Source organism: Caloenas nicobarica, chromosome 2 (genome assembly GCF_036013445.1).
Source record: "Caloenas nicobarica isolate bCalNic1 chromosome 2, bCalNic1.hap1, whole genome shotgun sequence".
NCBI lineage: Eukaryota > Metazoa > Chordata > Aves > Columbiformes > Columbidae > Caloenas > Caloenas nicobarica.
This window is the reverse complement of record NC_088246.1, coordinates 156662362-156679340: the sequence shown is the minus strand read 5'-3', so window position 1 is coordinate 156679340 and position 16979 is coordinate 156662362. Positions and strand designations below refer to the sequence as shown.

Genomic DNA, 16979 nt, shown 5'->3' with positions numbered 1-16979 from the left:
TCATGAGAAATGCAGTATTAAAGACTTAAAATGAACAAATTCTTATCAATCCAGAAATATTTTCAAACATCCCTGAACATGGATATATCATCCATATTGTATTTTTTTTTTCTCTTAGAACAGGATCAGGGATTATCTCACAGGTAACAGAAGACGCAGGAACATGAACCAAAGCATACAATGAAATAATTTAAAAAACCCCTGTGTTCTGCTCTTGTTAGTGCTAGTTAGAAGTTTTGCACAAGGACTACGTGCTGACCCAACTAGATAAAAACTGTTTCTGAACTGATTAATGTTATCGTAACAGTTACCATAATAGCAAATGAGACATCTTCCTCTAGAAATACTATTATAGTTATTACAAAATTAACAACAGGAATTAGACTTCAACACTAAAGAAAAACATATTTTATCTTTTACAGAACTTGTTTTTTTACCAAATGTGTCACTAGATGTAGGCTCCTCTTCCTTTTTTTGGACTTCCTGCATGATTGCAGAGGTTGAGGTTTCTTCCTTTTTTGAAGGAACTTTTAGCCATTTTCTGTCCTCTTTATCTTTATTGCTGTTTGCGCTGGTTCTGGGTTTACTTCCTGCTTTGTTCTTGGCTGCTGCAGCAGCAGCAGCTTTGACCAAAGCTATCCAATCCTCCAAAAAGGAAAAAATGGTAAGTAAGTACTAAAAAGTGCCTGAGACTCAAAGAGAAAATACTTATAAACCCAGTGAAACTTCATCTACAAATGTTCAAGAGCAGTTGAATTTATTTTTATGGCTACTAGTCAAAGAATAGTAAAACAAATTTCCCAAATGGCCTAAATAAATTTGAAGTATTATCAGTATGTCACATAGATAAAAAGAAGAAAAGAAAAAACCTTCAAAAACCACGGTGTATAGAATTCTGACTGCACACGCTCCCTATTACCTATTTTCTGTGTCATAACTTTAGAAACCCAGGAGCTCCCAAACCCAGAACACTGACTATTTTTTTCCTTACCCTTCTGGCTGTGAAATACACCATTTCCATTGTTGCTCAAATGTAACTATTATTCAAAACCACAATCAACTCAAAGCATGGTCCAGCCACCTGCATGATTGGGCAGAGTTCTTCCTGAATTAAACTGATAAAGCAGGGAAAACTCTTATATACGTGCTTCCAAAGTAATAACTGATAGCGCTCTTTTTGTGTTACGTATTACAGGTTTCATTCAATAATTTCAATCAAGTGCTCTATAATATGACTGAATTTCACAATCTGCATTTAAGCATCATTTTGGATAATGGCTTATTTGACCATACAGAAACATCCAAGGAGTGAACCACAGAACATACGGCCCAAATTAATCTATTTTTTGGCATGTTTAGGAGGTCTAGCCACCCTATAACTCAGAGAGAACTAAATATTTCCAAGGACGAGCCAAGCTCTTTCCACTAGCCTGGAGTGATTGGACTCCTGTCTTACATTTCCAGAGTGTCAGGGATCCATCTGACTGCAAAAATTTTTAACTTGATCCTTTTTACTAAACTATTCTTTCAAATTTTGTATAACATCAAGGTATATAATTTTTCCATGGAGAAGTTATATGATATAAAAGCCAACAGCAATGTTCAGCCTCCACCAGTAAGACTTAAGCATCTGAGTGTTTTGAACGATAATTAATTTACTACATGTCAATTTGGCTACAACAGTATTTGCAGATTTGTACTACCACATATAAAAAAGGTATGTTAAAGACTATTTTTTGTCTAGTTTCGTGTAAATGCTTTACAAATAAGATTTTTTTTCCCCCAACTGCAGACAGACTTTTATTCTATTCTGGACTGTTTCCTTATCATTATGTTATCATAAGCGGTACTTAAAGTATCTTGATTTTATACATCTCGTTCCAATGCCACTTTTTCCCCACACATTATGTATTGTAAGTGGTTCAAATTTCTGTTCTACTGAGGGCTTCTTTGCCTTTTTTAATCTATGAGAAAAGCATAGCACAAAATATGAAGCATTACTATTCCTTGTGTTATGCTTTCCCTTTTCCATAGCTCAGTATTTTTAAATCACTGCTTTACGTGGTTATGTTTCTACTTTGCATCAAGCTATGTACTTAGAAACACCAACAGCTTTGATTCTGCTAAGATAAAGTGTTCCATGTCCAAACTGTCAATGCAAGATGCAAACACTCAGTTTAGCCAGGAGCAGCAAAGTTTGGAAGCGCTTTAGTGATTCTTATACAACAAGCCAACTACCGAGGCCATTTGGTGACGTGCCGGCTACAAAGAGCGTGTCTAACTGCCAGCTGCATAGTCAATCAAAAACACACATACCTCTTTTTTGGCCAGCCAAAACGAGCACACACATTAGCTCCAGTCCTTCCAAAGCCTTGCCCATCCAGCGGGACAAAAAAAGGATTGAGCTATTTGTGCTTGGGAGGAGTTAGGAGACCTGAGAGTAGAAGTCTTACACTGTACCCTGGCCAAGGGATGAAGAGGATCAGTAACACGGCTGGAGCTCGGATCTTACGGCAGAAGTGGGAAGCAAAAGAAGCGCAGCCCGCACCAAAACTTCTAAACGGCATTTTAATTTTCAGGCAAGCTTAAGCACCTCGGGTTCAGAAGCTTTCAGAAGATATCAAGCTTCAAGGACCACACTGAACTAACTACCCTGTTCTAACGGCAGCTGTTCTGGTGCAACATGAAGGGTTTTTTTTGTTTGCATTTTCTTTCATTGTTTGGTTACTTTCCTTAAGACATGGAGCTTACAAAGGCAGCAGGACACATAGAACAGTGAAGCAAAAAAGGTTAAACATTCAGAAGCCAGAGCAGAGAGGCATTAATTATGGTGACAGTTAAACTTTTTTTCTAGATTAACATGTAAATTTAAACTCAGTAAAGAGCACCCTGAGCAGGTGAGTGGAAGTTACCTCAAGAGGTCCCTTCCAACCTCGACAATTTTGTGATTCTGAATTGGCCAGAAACTCTGTGGGTCCATTTTTATTTTGGCTCCAGAGTAAACATATTGGCACTGAAGTGATACAGGTAATTCCTGCTTTTTAACCTTGAACTCCTGCTGACTGCACGGCTCCTGATGTGTGAGAGCTATTTAGCATCTAAGATGCTAAGGTGACTATATTTCTTCTGAAGATCACAGGAACTTCTCCTTCAAAAAGTTACATTTGTGCCTTTTTCAGAGTTTTAGAGAAATTTAATATAAATAAAATGGGAGAATAATAGTGGGAGTCTAAAGCACAATGAATCCTGAAATCTGTCTCAGGGTCATTGTAAGATATCTGCTCTGTCAACCATAATAGCAGAACACTAAATATCATCGATATCACAGAAACTAGTCACAAATCTTTAATAGCGGGACTTTTCCCCAGAGCCTTCAATATACACAAAACCAAGTGGCCAAATATGAACACATTACAAATTAATAAAGTAAAAGCAAAATCCTCCTAATATAAGTTTTCCTTCCTTCTCCCTCATCTCCTGATGTTGTCCCTCTTTTGGCTGTGGTTTTACAACTCTACACCTGTTACTCTGCACCATCCAGCCTGATTTCCCACTTCACACAGTATCTCACCACAATGAGTTTCTCATTTACACATATAACTTTAAAAAAAAAGTGTGTTTCCTTTTTTACTCTTACTAAAAATCACCTTTCAAGTAAGCTGAGAAAACTGACAGGAGAGAAGTAATGGGACACGGTAGTTAAAAGACAAAACATTATCGCTACTGAGGAAAACTGTCATTATGCTAATTAGATTCACTAAATCAAAGCAGAGGAAATTGCACAATCAAGAAATACATTAGTAGAAATTACCCAACAACCTTACATGAAATGGTTAAAACACTTGTATTTTAAAATACTCCTTTGCATAACCTTAGACCTGCAACAGTGGGAAGGCAAAACGAGAATCATTTCTAAAATCCAACCCTCTCGCCAACAGCAGAATTCACACACACGTTGGTCTCCCTTTACCTGTCTACAACCACCACCTTTTTGCTTCTCTACAGTACTAAAGATTCAGCTGTTTTTCCTCTCCTGGCGCATCACAATTCCCACACATTCACACATACACACATAAAACATCATCAAGCTATTGACTGGCTGATTCCACATCAAGCCTGGATTCCTCACCCTCACCTTTCAATTCTAAACCATCTGTCCCACCTACATCTTGGCTCACATTGTCTCCTGTCACATCTTTTTTCCTCTGTCCCAATCACAAATCCATGCTTTGTCCTCAGCTTCCTCTTCCTGTGTGCCAAGTCCCCTCCCTCTCCTTCAAAACCCTCCTCAAAACTCACTTCTTTTGGTTCGATTTCCGTCACTAATCTCAGCTCCGGCGCTATCTGCTCCCTCTCGCGCGCCTAATTACATCGAAGATAAAACAAAAAACATGAAACAGAAAAAGTAAGTTATCCAGATACTTCATATGTGCTCTCACAAGGGCAGTCTATATATCCCCATCTGTTTTTATTTTTGCTCTGTACTACATTAGCCACATTTCTGTGTGATTTCAATTAATTTGCACATATCTGCAGAGCAACCTAACCTATAGTCTCATTGCATTGAACCACACACATTTTCCACTCTTTAAAAATTTTACCTTTCCACCCTCACAGCTGAGTCTTATTAAAACACTTCTGCTACAACTCAAAAATAGCTTGAGTGTTACGCTGTTTACAATCTCATCCTTCAAGACACACTAAGCTCAAATCAAAATTATTAACTAGTTTGTATCTCTCTCCATGTCATTTAAGTTCTGCGTGCTTAGCACACACCTTCCCAACAGATTTTACATTTGTTAAATTGGCTAATGCGTTATGACTTAAGCATACATTCATCTACTAAAATATTTTTTGTCTATTTCCAAAGAAAAAAATACAAGTCATAAGTTTAAACTAAGAATGAAGTGTTGGATCTGCCAACTCTGTGATTTTTCAAATCAAATTATAGTCTTGGCTTTTTTTTTAAGCTTTACATAATTTTTAGTAAATGTTTTCTAATAAAATCGATAATGCAAAAAAGCATCCATTTGAGTTCTAGACTCAGTTTCAGATAACTGATTTTCAAACCAAATCTTAGATCATATTTTTATTCTTAAATACCACAATAATATTTTGAAAAACAAACATTTTACCATAGCATACTGATATAGGAGATGTTGCAGAAAAAAAAAGTATCTTTGCCTTGGAAAGCTACAGAACTTCATGCCTATCTCTAATTTTGCAAAAAGAAATGCTACTAGTATCAATTAGCATAACAGTAAGTGTAATTGGTGTTGTACTTGCTGCAAGACAACTTAAAAAAATCTAAATCCATCTCAGAGTGTAAATTTGGTCCCCTTATTCTTTTTCTCAATACTTCATTGAAGCCGCCTACATTCAGCCCCTGAGATACATGAAACTAACACCATAACTCTCAACTACTGAGAAAAATTAGAAATAATAGATGAGCTGGAAGTCCACCGAGCGTGTCTGGACATCAAAATGGTTGCTAAGAAATGGATTTACTTTTTTTTTTTTGAAAACCTGAAAAATGTTCAATATCAGTCATAACATAGCTCCCTAGAAAAAAAAAAACACAGGACAGGGTAAGGGATTTCTTCACTTTGTCACAGAAGGGCTATTTTAGTTCAGTCACACCCACATTATCCAAGTTTTCCTTTTTATGAAGTAAAATGAAACACTCTAACTTCCTAACTTATTGACATACTGACAGTACTGTTTGAAATATTATATACTGGTTCGACAGAGTTATGGGAAGGCTGCAGCAAGAAGCCAGTGTTAGCATGACTACGGATTTCTGTTTAAACTCTTTAAGGAAACATTGTTGAAATAATGAAGTGTTGCCTGCACAAAGTTCCAATGTTCACTGCATAGACGATCAATCCCAGTACACAGGTACCTGTAACCTAGAGGCCAGAAGAGAGAAATGTTTTCAAGCCAATTTGCTTATCCAGCTGCCCTTGTCACGATATTACGATGTAATTACGAAATACCTGAATTCTGTTTCCCACAATAGAAGGAGTATTCTGAGGAAAACTGAGAATAAGAGCAGTTTTTTCACATTTCTTGTCTCCGAGCCAGTGGGGTCATTTCTCATTAACTATGAGAATACAGTTACCACGCAAGGTAAATGCGATGGTATTTCCACTGAAAGCATGTAAATAGTTTTCAATGTTGCAAGTAGTGATAGCCTAGTGATGAAATGATGTCCTCTACTTCACAGCCTCCCCCAACTTCTCCTGAGCATCTTTTCCTTAACAGAAACTGGATATGATCAGAGAGAAAGAAATATTTATCTGTCTGAATCCCCAAACGTTTTGATAAAGGGGAGAAAATCCCCACAGAACACTCATGTTAATAAGAGCATGTGGGCAAAAAGCTACCACAGTAGCAAACAAAAGAGATAGGGTGGAGAAGAAAAAAAAAAAAAAAAAAATAAGACTACTGACAAGCTAAAGCTTTTTCCTGAATGGACACCAGAGGAAAAAGTCTCTGGATGACCCTGATTTTGCGAACTCTGCAAGACAAAACCCTGGGAACAGGTTAGTCGGCAATGGAGTGTACGGCAGCCAAGCATTTCAGATCAAGACAGGACTACTTGAGCAGCACGCTCGGGGGCATCATCCATAAAACTGGTGAAGCAAGGCAGTGCAGGACCTAGAATTAAGACTGTAATCTAAAACTAGTTGTGTGAGATGACATTTTTACTATCTCACAAGACAAAAAAAAACCCAAACCAAACCAACAAACAAAAAACCCCAACACAAACAACTCTATATAAAAACCTAAGAGATACCTAAAGTATTCTTACCTGCCCTTTTGCATCCTCTGGCATAGATTTGATATGCATCCTCTTAAGACATCGAATAACACCATCATAGAACTGTACTGTGAATGTTCCTAGAAAAGGATTGATGTAATCACCATGAGTAGTGATGAGTAGAAACAAAACACACCTTGTTACTATAAAAGCTTTAGCAAAAAGTTTTGTAGGCTATATGAACAAAGTAACCAGGTGTTACCTACAGTCAGCATGAAGAATTTTAAGAAAAAAAAAAAACGATAGCTTCAATGAAACCCTGCTTTGATATTGTTGCTCTCTGTCCACTTGGACAATTTCAAGCATGTTTAACCTAATGTGTCACTTTCGCTCATAATTCATTGAAACAAGTAATATTTGACGTCACAATAGGGAAACAATTCAATTCACAAACAAATCCTTATTTGCTTTAAACCACAGTAAAAACTTCTACTTAAGTTCATCAGAGACATCACCCTATCGTGAAGCATTACATCACCTTTTAAAAGATCTACAATTCCCAAAACAATTACAAAAACTTAAATATATCATTAGCCCAAATCAACAACAGTATAAAATATTCGTAATGCTGTGCACAGGATATTCTTCTCATCATTGAGGAAACATTAAGCATTTTGTCTTCCAAGAAAAATTCTAATTTTCTAATTTCACACATTATTAAATTTGATAGAATAGAAATATTTTCACTCAATAGTGAGGAAAACTTTATAGACATGATTTTTTTAAGCAGACTACAGCTACAGCATAGTATACACAAAAAATCTGTACCAATGGACCATACATGAATACATACCCTCTTTATTAATTGCTTCAATCTTTGCAGGGTAATATCGACAGTCTGTCCAACGAGCTAGGACTTCTTCTCCAGGTTTAAAATCCTATTTTATACAAATTTAGTCATTAATACTTTAATCATTTAGATTTTTTCCTAAAAAGAATTAAACATTATGTGCTGGAGAGATTTAACATAGGAAAACAAGTAGAACAGTTTACAAAAAAATAGTCGAAGACAAAATAAATGTGCTACTTACAACAAATTCTTCATCATCTTTCAGCCCTTCTTTCCTTAATGCTGGTCGCTCCAAGGGTCGCAACCTATTGCTGTCCCAGTAAATCCACTCATCATAGCGATGACTCCAACGTTCGAAATGGACCAACATCTTCCCCTCTTCATAATCTATCTTCTCAATACGAGATGGATACCTTGAATGACAAATGTAAACTGATAAACCTCAAAGCTTTCTCAAAGTGGCTGGTGCTTTATGGTTTGGTTTGGGGTTTTTTTTGCATACAACAGTGCTTACATGGCAATTCAGAAAGTTATATTAACACCTTGTTCTGCAAAATCTCCAAGCCTGAAAAAGATGAAGTTACTAAACTGATAGGATGTTTAGTTTGAGAGTTATCTATACACATCGGTGATATGTCATCACCCTCATTCTAGTCAGATGATTATATAAATGTAAACCTCAAACCCCCAGACCAGAACTGCCTGAAACTGGCATTCGTAGTCTGTGTTTATCTGTTCTAAAACCTGTGTTTTGTCTAAAGCAAAATCCTGTAAGAGTTTGTTTGCTTGAGGATGGAAAGGATATAAAATAGTTGTAGGAGTATATATGTTACTGTTTTATCAAATTATACCATCTATTCCAGAAAAATCACAAGCAACTAATAAAACCTAGAAGTCAACAGAGCATTCTTACTTAATCTACGCCACTTACTATTTTATAGATCAGCTTCCATTATTTCACTGCCATTAAATTTGATTCATAGTAACTATTTTTTAGCAGTCATCTCTCCTTAACTCCATATGCACTAAATAAATATGTCAGTCTTCATTAAAATTCGGATTTTACCCTCAGCAAACATTGCATGTGCTCAGTAGAACTAATCAGCACTGAACTGCAACCAGATCAAGACTTAGGCATCTAATTTTGGGCACAGCATAGATGTAGTTTAAGAACTGTAAAGGTTGAGATTACATTTCTAGGGGAAAATAGCAAATTCCTCTAACTTCAGCAATTATTATTCAGTCTTTTCATTTCTGTTTCACCTAAGTGATATATTTCACAAAATTTACTATGGGGGTAAGGCACAAACTGTTTGCCATACTACTTCCTCCACCAAAATTATTAGACCCCCATTATTTCCACTGTATGGAACGCAGAGAAAAAAGGGAATGAGGTGGAATTCAGCTCCTTCAGTCCTTCACAAAAATAACAAAATGGATTCAAAAGTGCAAAGAATCTCCTAAAAAAAAAATAGTTAATTAGATCATCATATTTTCTCCAGAGATTATATTAGAGATGGTCTAAAGCTAACAAACCATGGATTGAAAAGAGAAACCACAATGAAAGGGCAACCGTCACTTTCATTAAGAGGCAAACTGTTTTTTCTAACAAAGTGCTACTGTGGAGCAATAGTAAGAGCAGATCTTGAGCAACCGATTTCCAGTCCTACTGAAAATCCCATCAGCTAGAAATGCAACTTACATATATAGGAACACTGTCAACATTTTCAGTTTTTGATACTTTCTGTCCACAATAGTGACAGTGTTGATAAAGGAGTCTCTAAAACTATGTTCTGATTAAAATATAAGTTCTCAGGAAGTACAAGGTTTTTCTTATTTCCTGGTGACTAGAACAGGCCATTATAACAAAAGGTGTCAGTCTCAATTTGCTCCTTCATTTCTCCAGTCCTACTTCTCTGGCTGCGGTGATGCACACGGCTTGCCCAGAACTAAATATCTCAGGAGCTGCTAAACGAGAAAAACTCTGTCTGATTTTCTAGGTTACTACTACAACTACTTCAGCCAGATTTCACCCTCACAGCAGAATGCACAGACAGTCCAACCTCTTGTTGCATTTCTCTCATCTGTACATTTCAGAAACGAAAACAAACACACACAACAACAATGCCACCTTAGTCTCAAACTTCAGACTTTAATTTGCCATCCTACTAACAAAAATCTTTTTTAAGATACGAGAACTCCATGGGACATTTTTCAGAGAAGCAACAACATCGAACCCCTTTTCCCTCTCAAATAGAACAACAACAACAACCCAATAAGAACAGTGAAGCTGATATATTGTATCAAAACAGAAAGTAAAGCTTGTAGGTCACAACCTGAACCCCATCATCAGCATGTTGGTTTAACTTTGAACAAGGCTTCCACAAAGTAAGTCTGCCAAGAGACGGTTTTCCTAAGCCCTGCCTCTGATGATCCTTTCTCCTTAAGTCCACATGCTGCTAAATGTAGGAATTTCATTATAAAAGTTCTTACTAGTGTTTTCATCTTCAAGTGGTTCCATTTCAGACTTCTTGTAACTAGACAACAAGTTGCCAGAATAAGCAGGAAGAGTGGCAAAGCAGAGGAAAAAGTAAAGTTACTGTTACTACTGCAAATGTATGAGTAACCATGTTACTGAAAAGAGCTCCCAAGACAAGGCTGACACAGAAAGTGGTTAAGAGAGGGAAGGATGGGAAAACACCAAGAAAGCAAGAGGACATAAAGTTCACTTTGTAGTGATCAAAATTGAGAGCTTGTGCACAAGCGCTGAAGCAGCCACAGTCAAACAGAAGACGAAGTTGATGGTGCTCTTACCACAGCTGGAAAATTCACGCTTATCACATGCCAGCCAGGTAATAACACAAAAACATGGTTACTTCACAAAATGCAGGGACCATCAGCCAAAAGACAGAATCCTCCTTTTCCTACGCATTTATAATGCAAACACATTGTTCCGATTATGGTGCTACCCTATAGCAGTTCCACTGCTATATTTATATTATCATTAATATGGCTGGTGGCTGTCACTGGTCATCATCAGCAAAGTCATCATTCCAAGCACTGTGTGGAGAAGACAACAGAAGGGATAAACTGGCACAACACGGTTCACTGTCCTGGAAAGAGAAAACTGAGTAAGAGGGGGAAGTAAAATATGGAGTATAGTTTAGAGACAAATATATAAAGAATGAAGAAAGTTTTACAGAAAATTCAGCAAGCCAAGAATCAAGATGTTAATATGCATGAGGGGGGTGGGAGGGGAAGAGTAAAGCTAGCATCAGTTAGTAAAAGAAGTTATGCAAAATATTAAGTCTCATTAGGGATCGCTCAGGAGAGGAAATGCAGTGTCAGGTATTTCTTGGTTAATTTACCTTTGATAAATACAATTTCTGCTATCAAAGTGTCAAAATGTCATTATCAAAATGTCATTATCAGCTCTGAATCAAAGACCATTATACTGGTTTTGAAAAGTCTTCTAGTAATCATATCATCACACAATGGCTTTATCCTAATAATTTATGTTTCTTCAATGCATGTTAAGACAGTGGTTACAAGATTAATAGAGCCAAAACCTGCATTCAACTCCAGTCCTCAGAGATGGAAGATTTAGCAAGTCTCTGACCCACCCAAGCCATATACAATTGGTTATTAGGCAACCCAAAATAACTTTGTATGGATTTAGCAACAAGCTATCACCCTCAATATAGGTTTAGCCATAATGTGCCACAAATCTGTATAAACAATATTATTTCACAAAACTGATCCCACAGTGGAAAAAAGCAGAGCTTACGTATTGCAGAATTCACTGTTGCAAATTTTACATTGCGCAGGATCATTTTTCTGGTGTTATAGTTTTTGTACTTTTACTAAAAATAATCAATTTCATAAACTGAAATATTATACAAATATCTCGAAGGCAAGTATGCATTTCCTCCTAATAAAAGATAAAATTGCAACTTAATCCACCTTTTTAAAGAATTCTAGTAACAACACATACAGGAAAACGCTATGGCTAAGAGCAATATTTATGTTTATTCTGTAGAGAGAAGATAAGTATGAAGATGGTTACATCTCCTACACATGAGAAATTTTAGGTAGAAGTTCCTTCCATTGCAAAGCTACAAGGTGGCATCATGAAGAAGTACTAGAAATGGGAATACAAACATCTCTCTTTACAATATCGAAGTGTAATGATGCTTAAGGCCCAAAAAACCTTCCAGACAGGTTAATTCTTCCCATTCGCCCCCAGCAAGTGCTCCACACTAAGGGATCAGAATGAATTTTGTAGACAAACAGATTTGCCAAGGTTTGTACAGCACAAACCTGAAAAAATATGCTCTAAAAAAATTGAAGAAAAAGTCTTTACTTTTCACAGAAAAAATAAAAAAAACTACCACACTCCAGTTCAATAGTGAAAGTGTTCTTTTTGTGGGAAGAAATAATAATCTGCAAGTTTGGGGTGTGTTGTGTCCATATCATGCTAGAGATACCACTTAATAATCCAAATAAATCTCAGCCAGATTTCAGAGGCTTCTGTTGTTATTTTTTGAAGAGAGAACAGGAAAACTGTTGTTACCTGGTGGTATCTGCCCAGTTTACATATTGTATGCTCTCCATTCCCAGGTTCCAGTGATTCCAACCCATAAGAATTATGCAACATTTTTGTAAAGCTGCAAAATTTAATATGGCTTACAAAATTTACACTATGAAGCGCTGGTCAGACAACAATAATGCTCCAATGTTCATTAGGGACAATTAATGGGAAACTTCCAGTTTTCACTTCTTGTCAGAGTAAAAAAAAAAAAATAAAGTAACTATTTTCTCCAATGCACTCAAAAGATTAATGGCCACACAAAGTATTTTTCATTTTTACACCATCATCTTCCTTTTGACTCTTCAAAAGTGACCAAAAAGTGGCGAATTGCGCCATGAGATGAGACAAGAGTTATTTCAAATCACAAAAAAAAAGGATGCAAAAACAGTAGTAAATTTGCCCAAGTTTGCACCTAGAAAGTCTAGAAACAAATACATAATTCCTGCGTTCACCATAATGATATAAAAAGTCTTCTATTCTACCTCGTGGAGGATACAAAATGAAATACTCTCCATTCTGTCTTTGACACAAATAGTCTTCTGGTATCTGCAAAATCTGCAAACCCCTATTTCTAACTCCCCACTTTTTATTATATGTATTGCACTACATCAATATAAAGCAGAGTCTTCACAGTCTTTTCAAATACCTAGCTATCAGGTAACCCAGTCAACTGAAATCCAAAGTAAGGACTGTAAAAAATCAGATTTCCCAGAGTCTTACAGGTAAAAAGTTTCTTCCATATTGAAAAAAAAATTAAAGATCCATCCGGATAATCAAATATACCAAGTCGAAGTGCTGTTGTTCTGATAAATAGCCTATTTTAGTGAGCTGTTTCCATTCCAGAACTGCAACAAGGGCCATGGATCTGTACTTCCTTCATTACCTAACTTAGAGTTTAGATGAAGCAAATTAATAACGACTATAGTCTCAGAAAAACAAGTTTGGGGGGTTTGTTGTTGTTTTGTTTGTTTCCTTTTTTTTTTGTCATTTGGTTTGGGTTTTTTTGGTTTTGTTTTTCAAAGCAATATCTGGCACTTATGGGAGAACCAGTAGAAAGCTACAGTCACAAAAGAAATTGGGAAAAAAAGGAAAAGATGCATCTTTAAACGCATCAGTTTTACAGGCTGTGCCCTGCCTGTGGGAACTAACAGCTTAAGAACCACTCTCACATATGGGCATGTACTTGCAGAAATGTGCAGTTTTACTGCTGTTTCATTTGTTTTGTCTGTGAGAGGCACAGGGTGTGTGCACACGTATCAGTTTTTGTACAAGATCACAGGACAATTGAAATTGGAAGAGACCTCGGAAAGTCTCCAGTCCAACCTCCCGCTCAAACAGGGTCAGCTGTGGGATCGGACCAGGTTTTTCAGAGTTTTATCCAGTCCAGTCTTGAAAACCTACCATGTTGGAGAATCCACAGGCTCTTTGGGAAACCTGGCCCAGCATTTGATTGTCCCATGGGAAAAAAGATTGTCCTCGTACCTAGCCTGAATCTCTCGTTACAACTTGTGCCTGTTGTCTCTTGTCCTCCAACCACGCACCACTTGGCTAAGTCTTCTTGATGACATCCCTGTAGGCATCGGAAGGCTGCTGCTGGGTCTCCTGAAGCTTCTCTAAGCCAAACAAGTCCAGCTTCCTCGCCCTCTCTTCATAACTCATACGGTCCAGGCCCCGATCATCTTGCATATATTTAATAATTTTCTATTATCAGTCAATCCCATCTCATTTACTATCTGCTGACAGACAATCGCATTGATTTTGATTAGAGCTGCATTTCATAGTTTGCTTTAGTGAATTTACATGTAACAAGTGGTACAAACTCATTAGGTAAGATGACCTCCCCTGCAACTGTACACTGTTGCACTTGATAAAGAAGAAATCGCAGTTATCTCCACAATAAAGCAAAAATAAATACGCACACTGACAGCCTGTCTTTGCTGATCAGTTTGACCAGTCTTTCTTCTGCTCAGTAATTGTACATGGCAAATGATACCAGTGACCCAAGCACTGCCTGCAAAAACTTCCTCACTTAAAAGTACGGAGGTTTTAAGCAATAAATGGCCATTGTACACAATATCCTCTCCAAAATTTAGACTTCAAACAGATCATCAGATTCCAGGAGATTACCTTCAGCAACTACTACAAAGATGAAAATTTAAAATCTGCAGAAGTGCCTCAGAAAGCAAAAACATACTTTATTTTCTCCCATTCTCTAGAAGTCTTTCTTGATTAACGTTTTAACTGGTTCTGAACACTGGATCTTCAAATGACAACAGGCTTTCAGAATGGAGAAAAAAATTAAAACCCTTTAAAAGCTATTTTTCAGCAAGCGTTCTCAATTTGTTGCTTGTGGAAAGACTGAGCTAAGCAGTACTACTACTCTTCATTTTCGGTTTTGTTAAAAAATACGAGAGATTTCATGTACGTTCAGGAACTTTATTTTCTTTGAAGCATGTATTTCTGCATGCAGATGAAGAATGCACACAGCTTATACATAGAAAGAATTTGAAAAAAAAATCTCCCACCTCCTTATGCAACAGAAAGCTAAGAAAAAAAAACCATATAGACTATTATTTCAGCCCATGTCACCTTAATAATAACATGACCATGGCTTTCTCTAACAAGCTCTTTGATTATGTATATGAATATTATTTTCTTTGAAATAGGAGTCCTGCTTCCAGTGTGGCTGCAACTGCAAAATGTTAATATTAACTTTCTGCTTCTGTATATGGCACTCCAAAAGCTTACATGCATGTAAACTTGACCTGTTCTACCTGGTGGTCTAGACGATGAATCAATTCCTAGAAAGTTCAGGATAAATTCTCTTTTGCTGGCAAATAGCAAGCAACTCAGCTGTGGAGCTTGTGCCAAGGCCCACGCCTGACAAAGCCAAACCTCCAGAACTGACCTGCGACCCTTCCCTGTGTAAAGGCTGGGGAAATCCAATACAGACCGTACACTGGATATTCAGTGACTTTATTGGATACAATTAAGCTGAAGCTATTTTTACATATTAACTTTTGTCATCTAGTAACATTAACCGATTATCTCTAGTCACAGAAGATGCTATAAAAGTTCTACTAAAATTATTTTGTTTTTATAGCACTATTCAGACAGTTTCAAGATTTTGGCATTCAGTTATAGACTCCATATCTTGAAAACCCACTCTACAGCAACAGGTAAGAACAGGAATTGTGTTGTAAACCATATTTTCCCTTAGAGACCGTTTATTAAAACAAACACTTCTGCTATAATTAAAATCAAAGCTCTGCAGATAAAAAGTTTAACCCAGCTTTTTATACAGAGCATACAACTACTGGAGTAAACAAATAAGTTATACACAGACTTCTCTATCACGTAACTTGGAGTCAGTAGGATCAGATATTTATATGAACATGCTTAACTCTCCAGGAAAGCAACAGAAAAGCAGGTACAGGCCTCTGTATTTCCCAGCCCCAACTAATCAGAGAGCAACTAAGAAAACTTTCTGGATAGAAGCACCAACTTCCTCTGTCATATACTTTAGCAAAACCAGGGATTTTTTAAACCATAATAGCATAGTCAGCATACATCAGAAAATTAGCCCACTTGCATTAATAACATTTTGACTAACAATTCCAAAATAATATCTCCTTTCACAATACGCATGCTGTGTAGCATGGTCCTTGTGCCCACAAATTTCCTTTTTATACTCTTGACTCTTACAATGACCAGCTGCTGCAGAGACACTATTTTAAGCTCTTATTTCCTCCAACTCTTTGATGCAAATAAAATTGTACTTACCTGTTCCATGAACTCCAATTAAGGATGTTTTCTTGTTTGAAAACCAGCTTTGTGAACCTATGAAGCGTGATAACTGAATACAAAATAAACTTTCTTGCACATCTTGTAACTAAAACGAAATAAGTCTTTTGTCACAGCAGTTTGCCATATTGACACACCGATCCTCTCACACATGACACCATATTTCACACTACTCTGGAAATGCTCTTCACTTACTATGGCTACACGAGCAACTAAAAGCAAACACACGAAAAGCTGCAGAAAAGTTCAGTTTGATTCCTGAAGAGAATATTTTCCTACAAGCTAATCGTTTCAACAGACTCATTATGTGGAAATTCATAAAGTTCACATGTGAAACAGTCAATTAATAGGTGCACTCAGTTTTATAATCAGACATCAAAACATACAACGTACACGAAATATTTTTACTCTTAGCAAATATTGCACAATCTCTTCCATACCATTTTTGTAAATAGTCCAGTGCCTCCAAACGAGCACCAATCTCAAAAGTGATTCCAGGACGATTTGGAGGCTTTTTGCTCATCTTGATATTTTCTTTATCACTACCTGTGGAAGGAAAGAAAAAAGAAAGTCAAGTTAAAACACATAGCGTTGTCTAAAACTTGTCACTGGCAGCAAATATATTCCAGAGAGTAGAAAAAAATGGAAAGTCAGGACAGAAATTCCACATCAACTAGTTAGTTTACAGAAGTACAGCCAAGGCCCAAATAAGCTGCTAAAAAATAGAAAAATAATGTATTTTTAGTCAGATTTCTTCTGCTTCCCAAAAAAAAACAACCAATCATCAACCTTAAGTCAAAAAATAATAATAATAAAAAAATGTGGTGCTCATCTGTGGAACTGTACCGCCCTGTATTTCCTTGACAACCTTTTGGAGTATAAAAGTTGCCCAGAGTCAATCTGTGTTCTCTCCTTTAGCGGGGAAAAAGGTCAAAACCAAGAAAAACTTACCTTACCAAGAATGGAAACTG

The 16979-nt window shown here is 36.8% G+C and overlaps 1 protein-coding gene across 4 annotated transcripts in view; it reads right to left on the bottom strand.

Annotated features, from left to right (window-relative positions):
* The window catches only part of PHF20L1 (PHD finger protein 20 like 1), a 58810-nt gene that overhangs the window by 41101 nt on the left and 730 nt on the right, over positions 1 to 16979 (bottom strand). For 2 of the 4 annotated variants that reach the window (XM_065627698.1, XM_065627697.1), the window contains exons 2-7: positions 16449 to 16554; positions 7855 to 8026; positions 7617 to 7701; positions 6815 to 6903; positions 4300 to 4362; positions 438 to 645 (exon numbers count right to left, since the gene is read on the bottom strand). In XM_065627698.1, the coding sequence (XP_065483770.1) occupies positions 438 to 645; positions 4300 to 4362; positions 6815 to 6903; positions 7617 to 7701; positions 7855 to 8026; positions 16449 to 16531 (700 nt within the window). In that variant the 5' untranslated portion in view covers positions 16532 to 16554. The remainder of the gene's footprint in view (positions 1 to 437; positions 646 to 4299; positions 4363 to 6814; positions 6904 to 7616; positions 7702 to 7854; positions 8027 to 16448; positions 16555 to 16979) is intronic. The other 2 variants (XM_065627696.1, XM_065627699.1) reach the window with 1 other exon arrangement.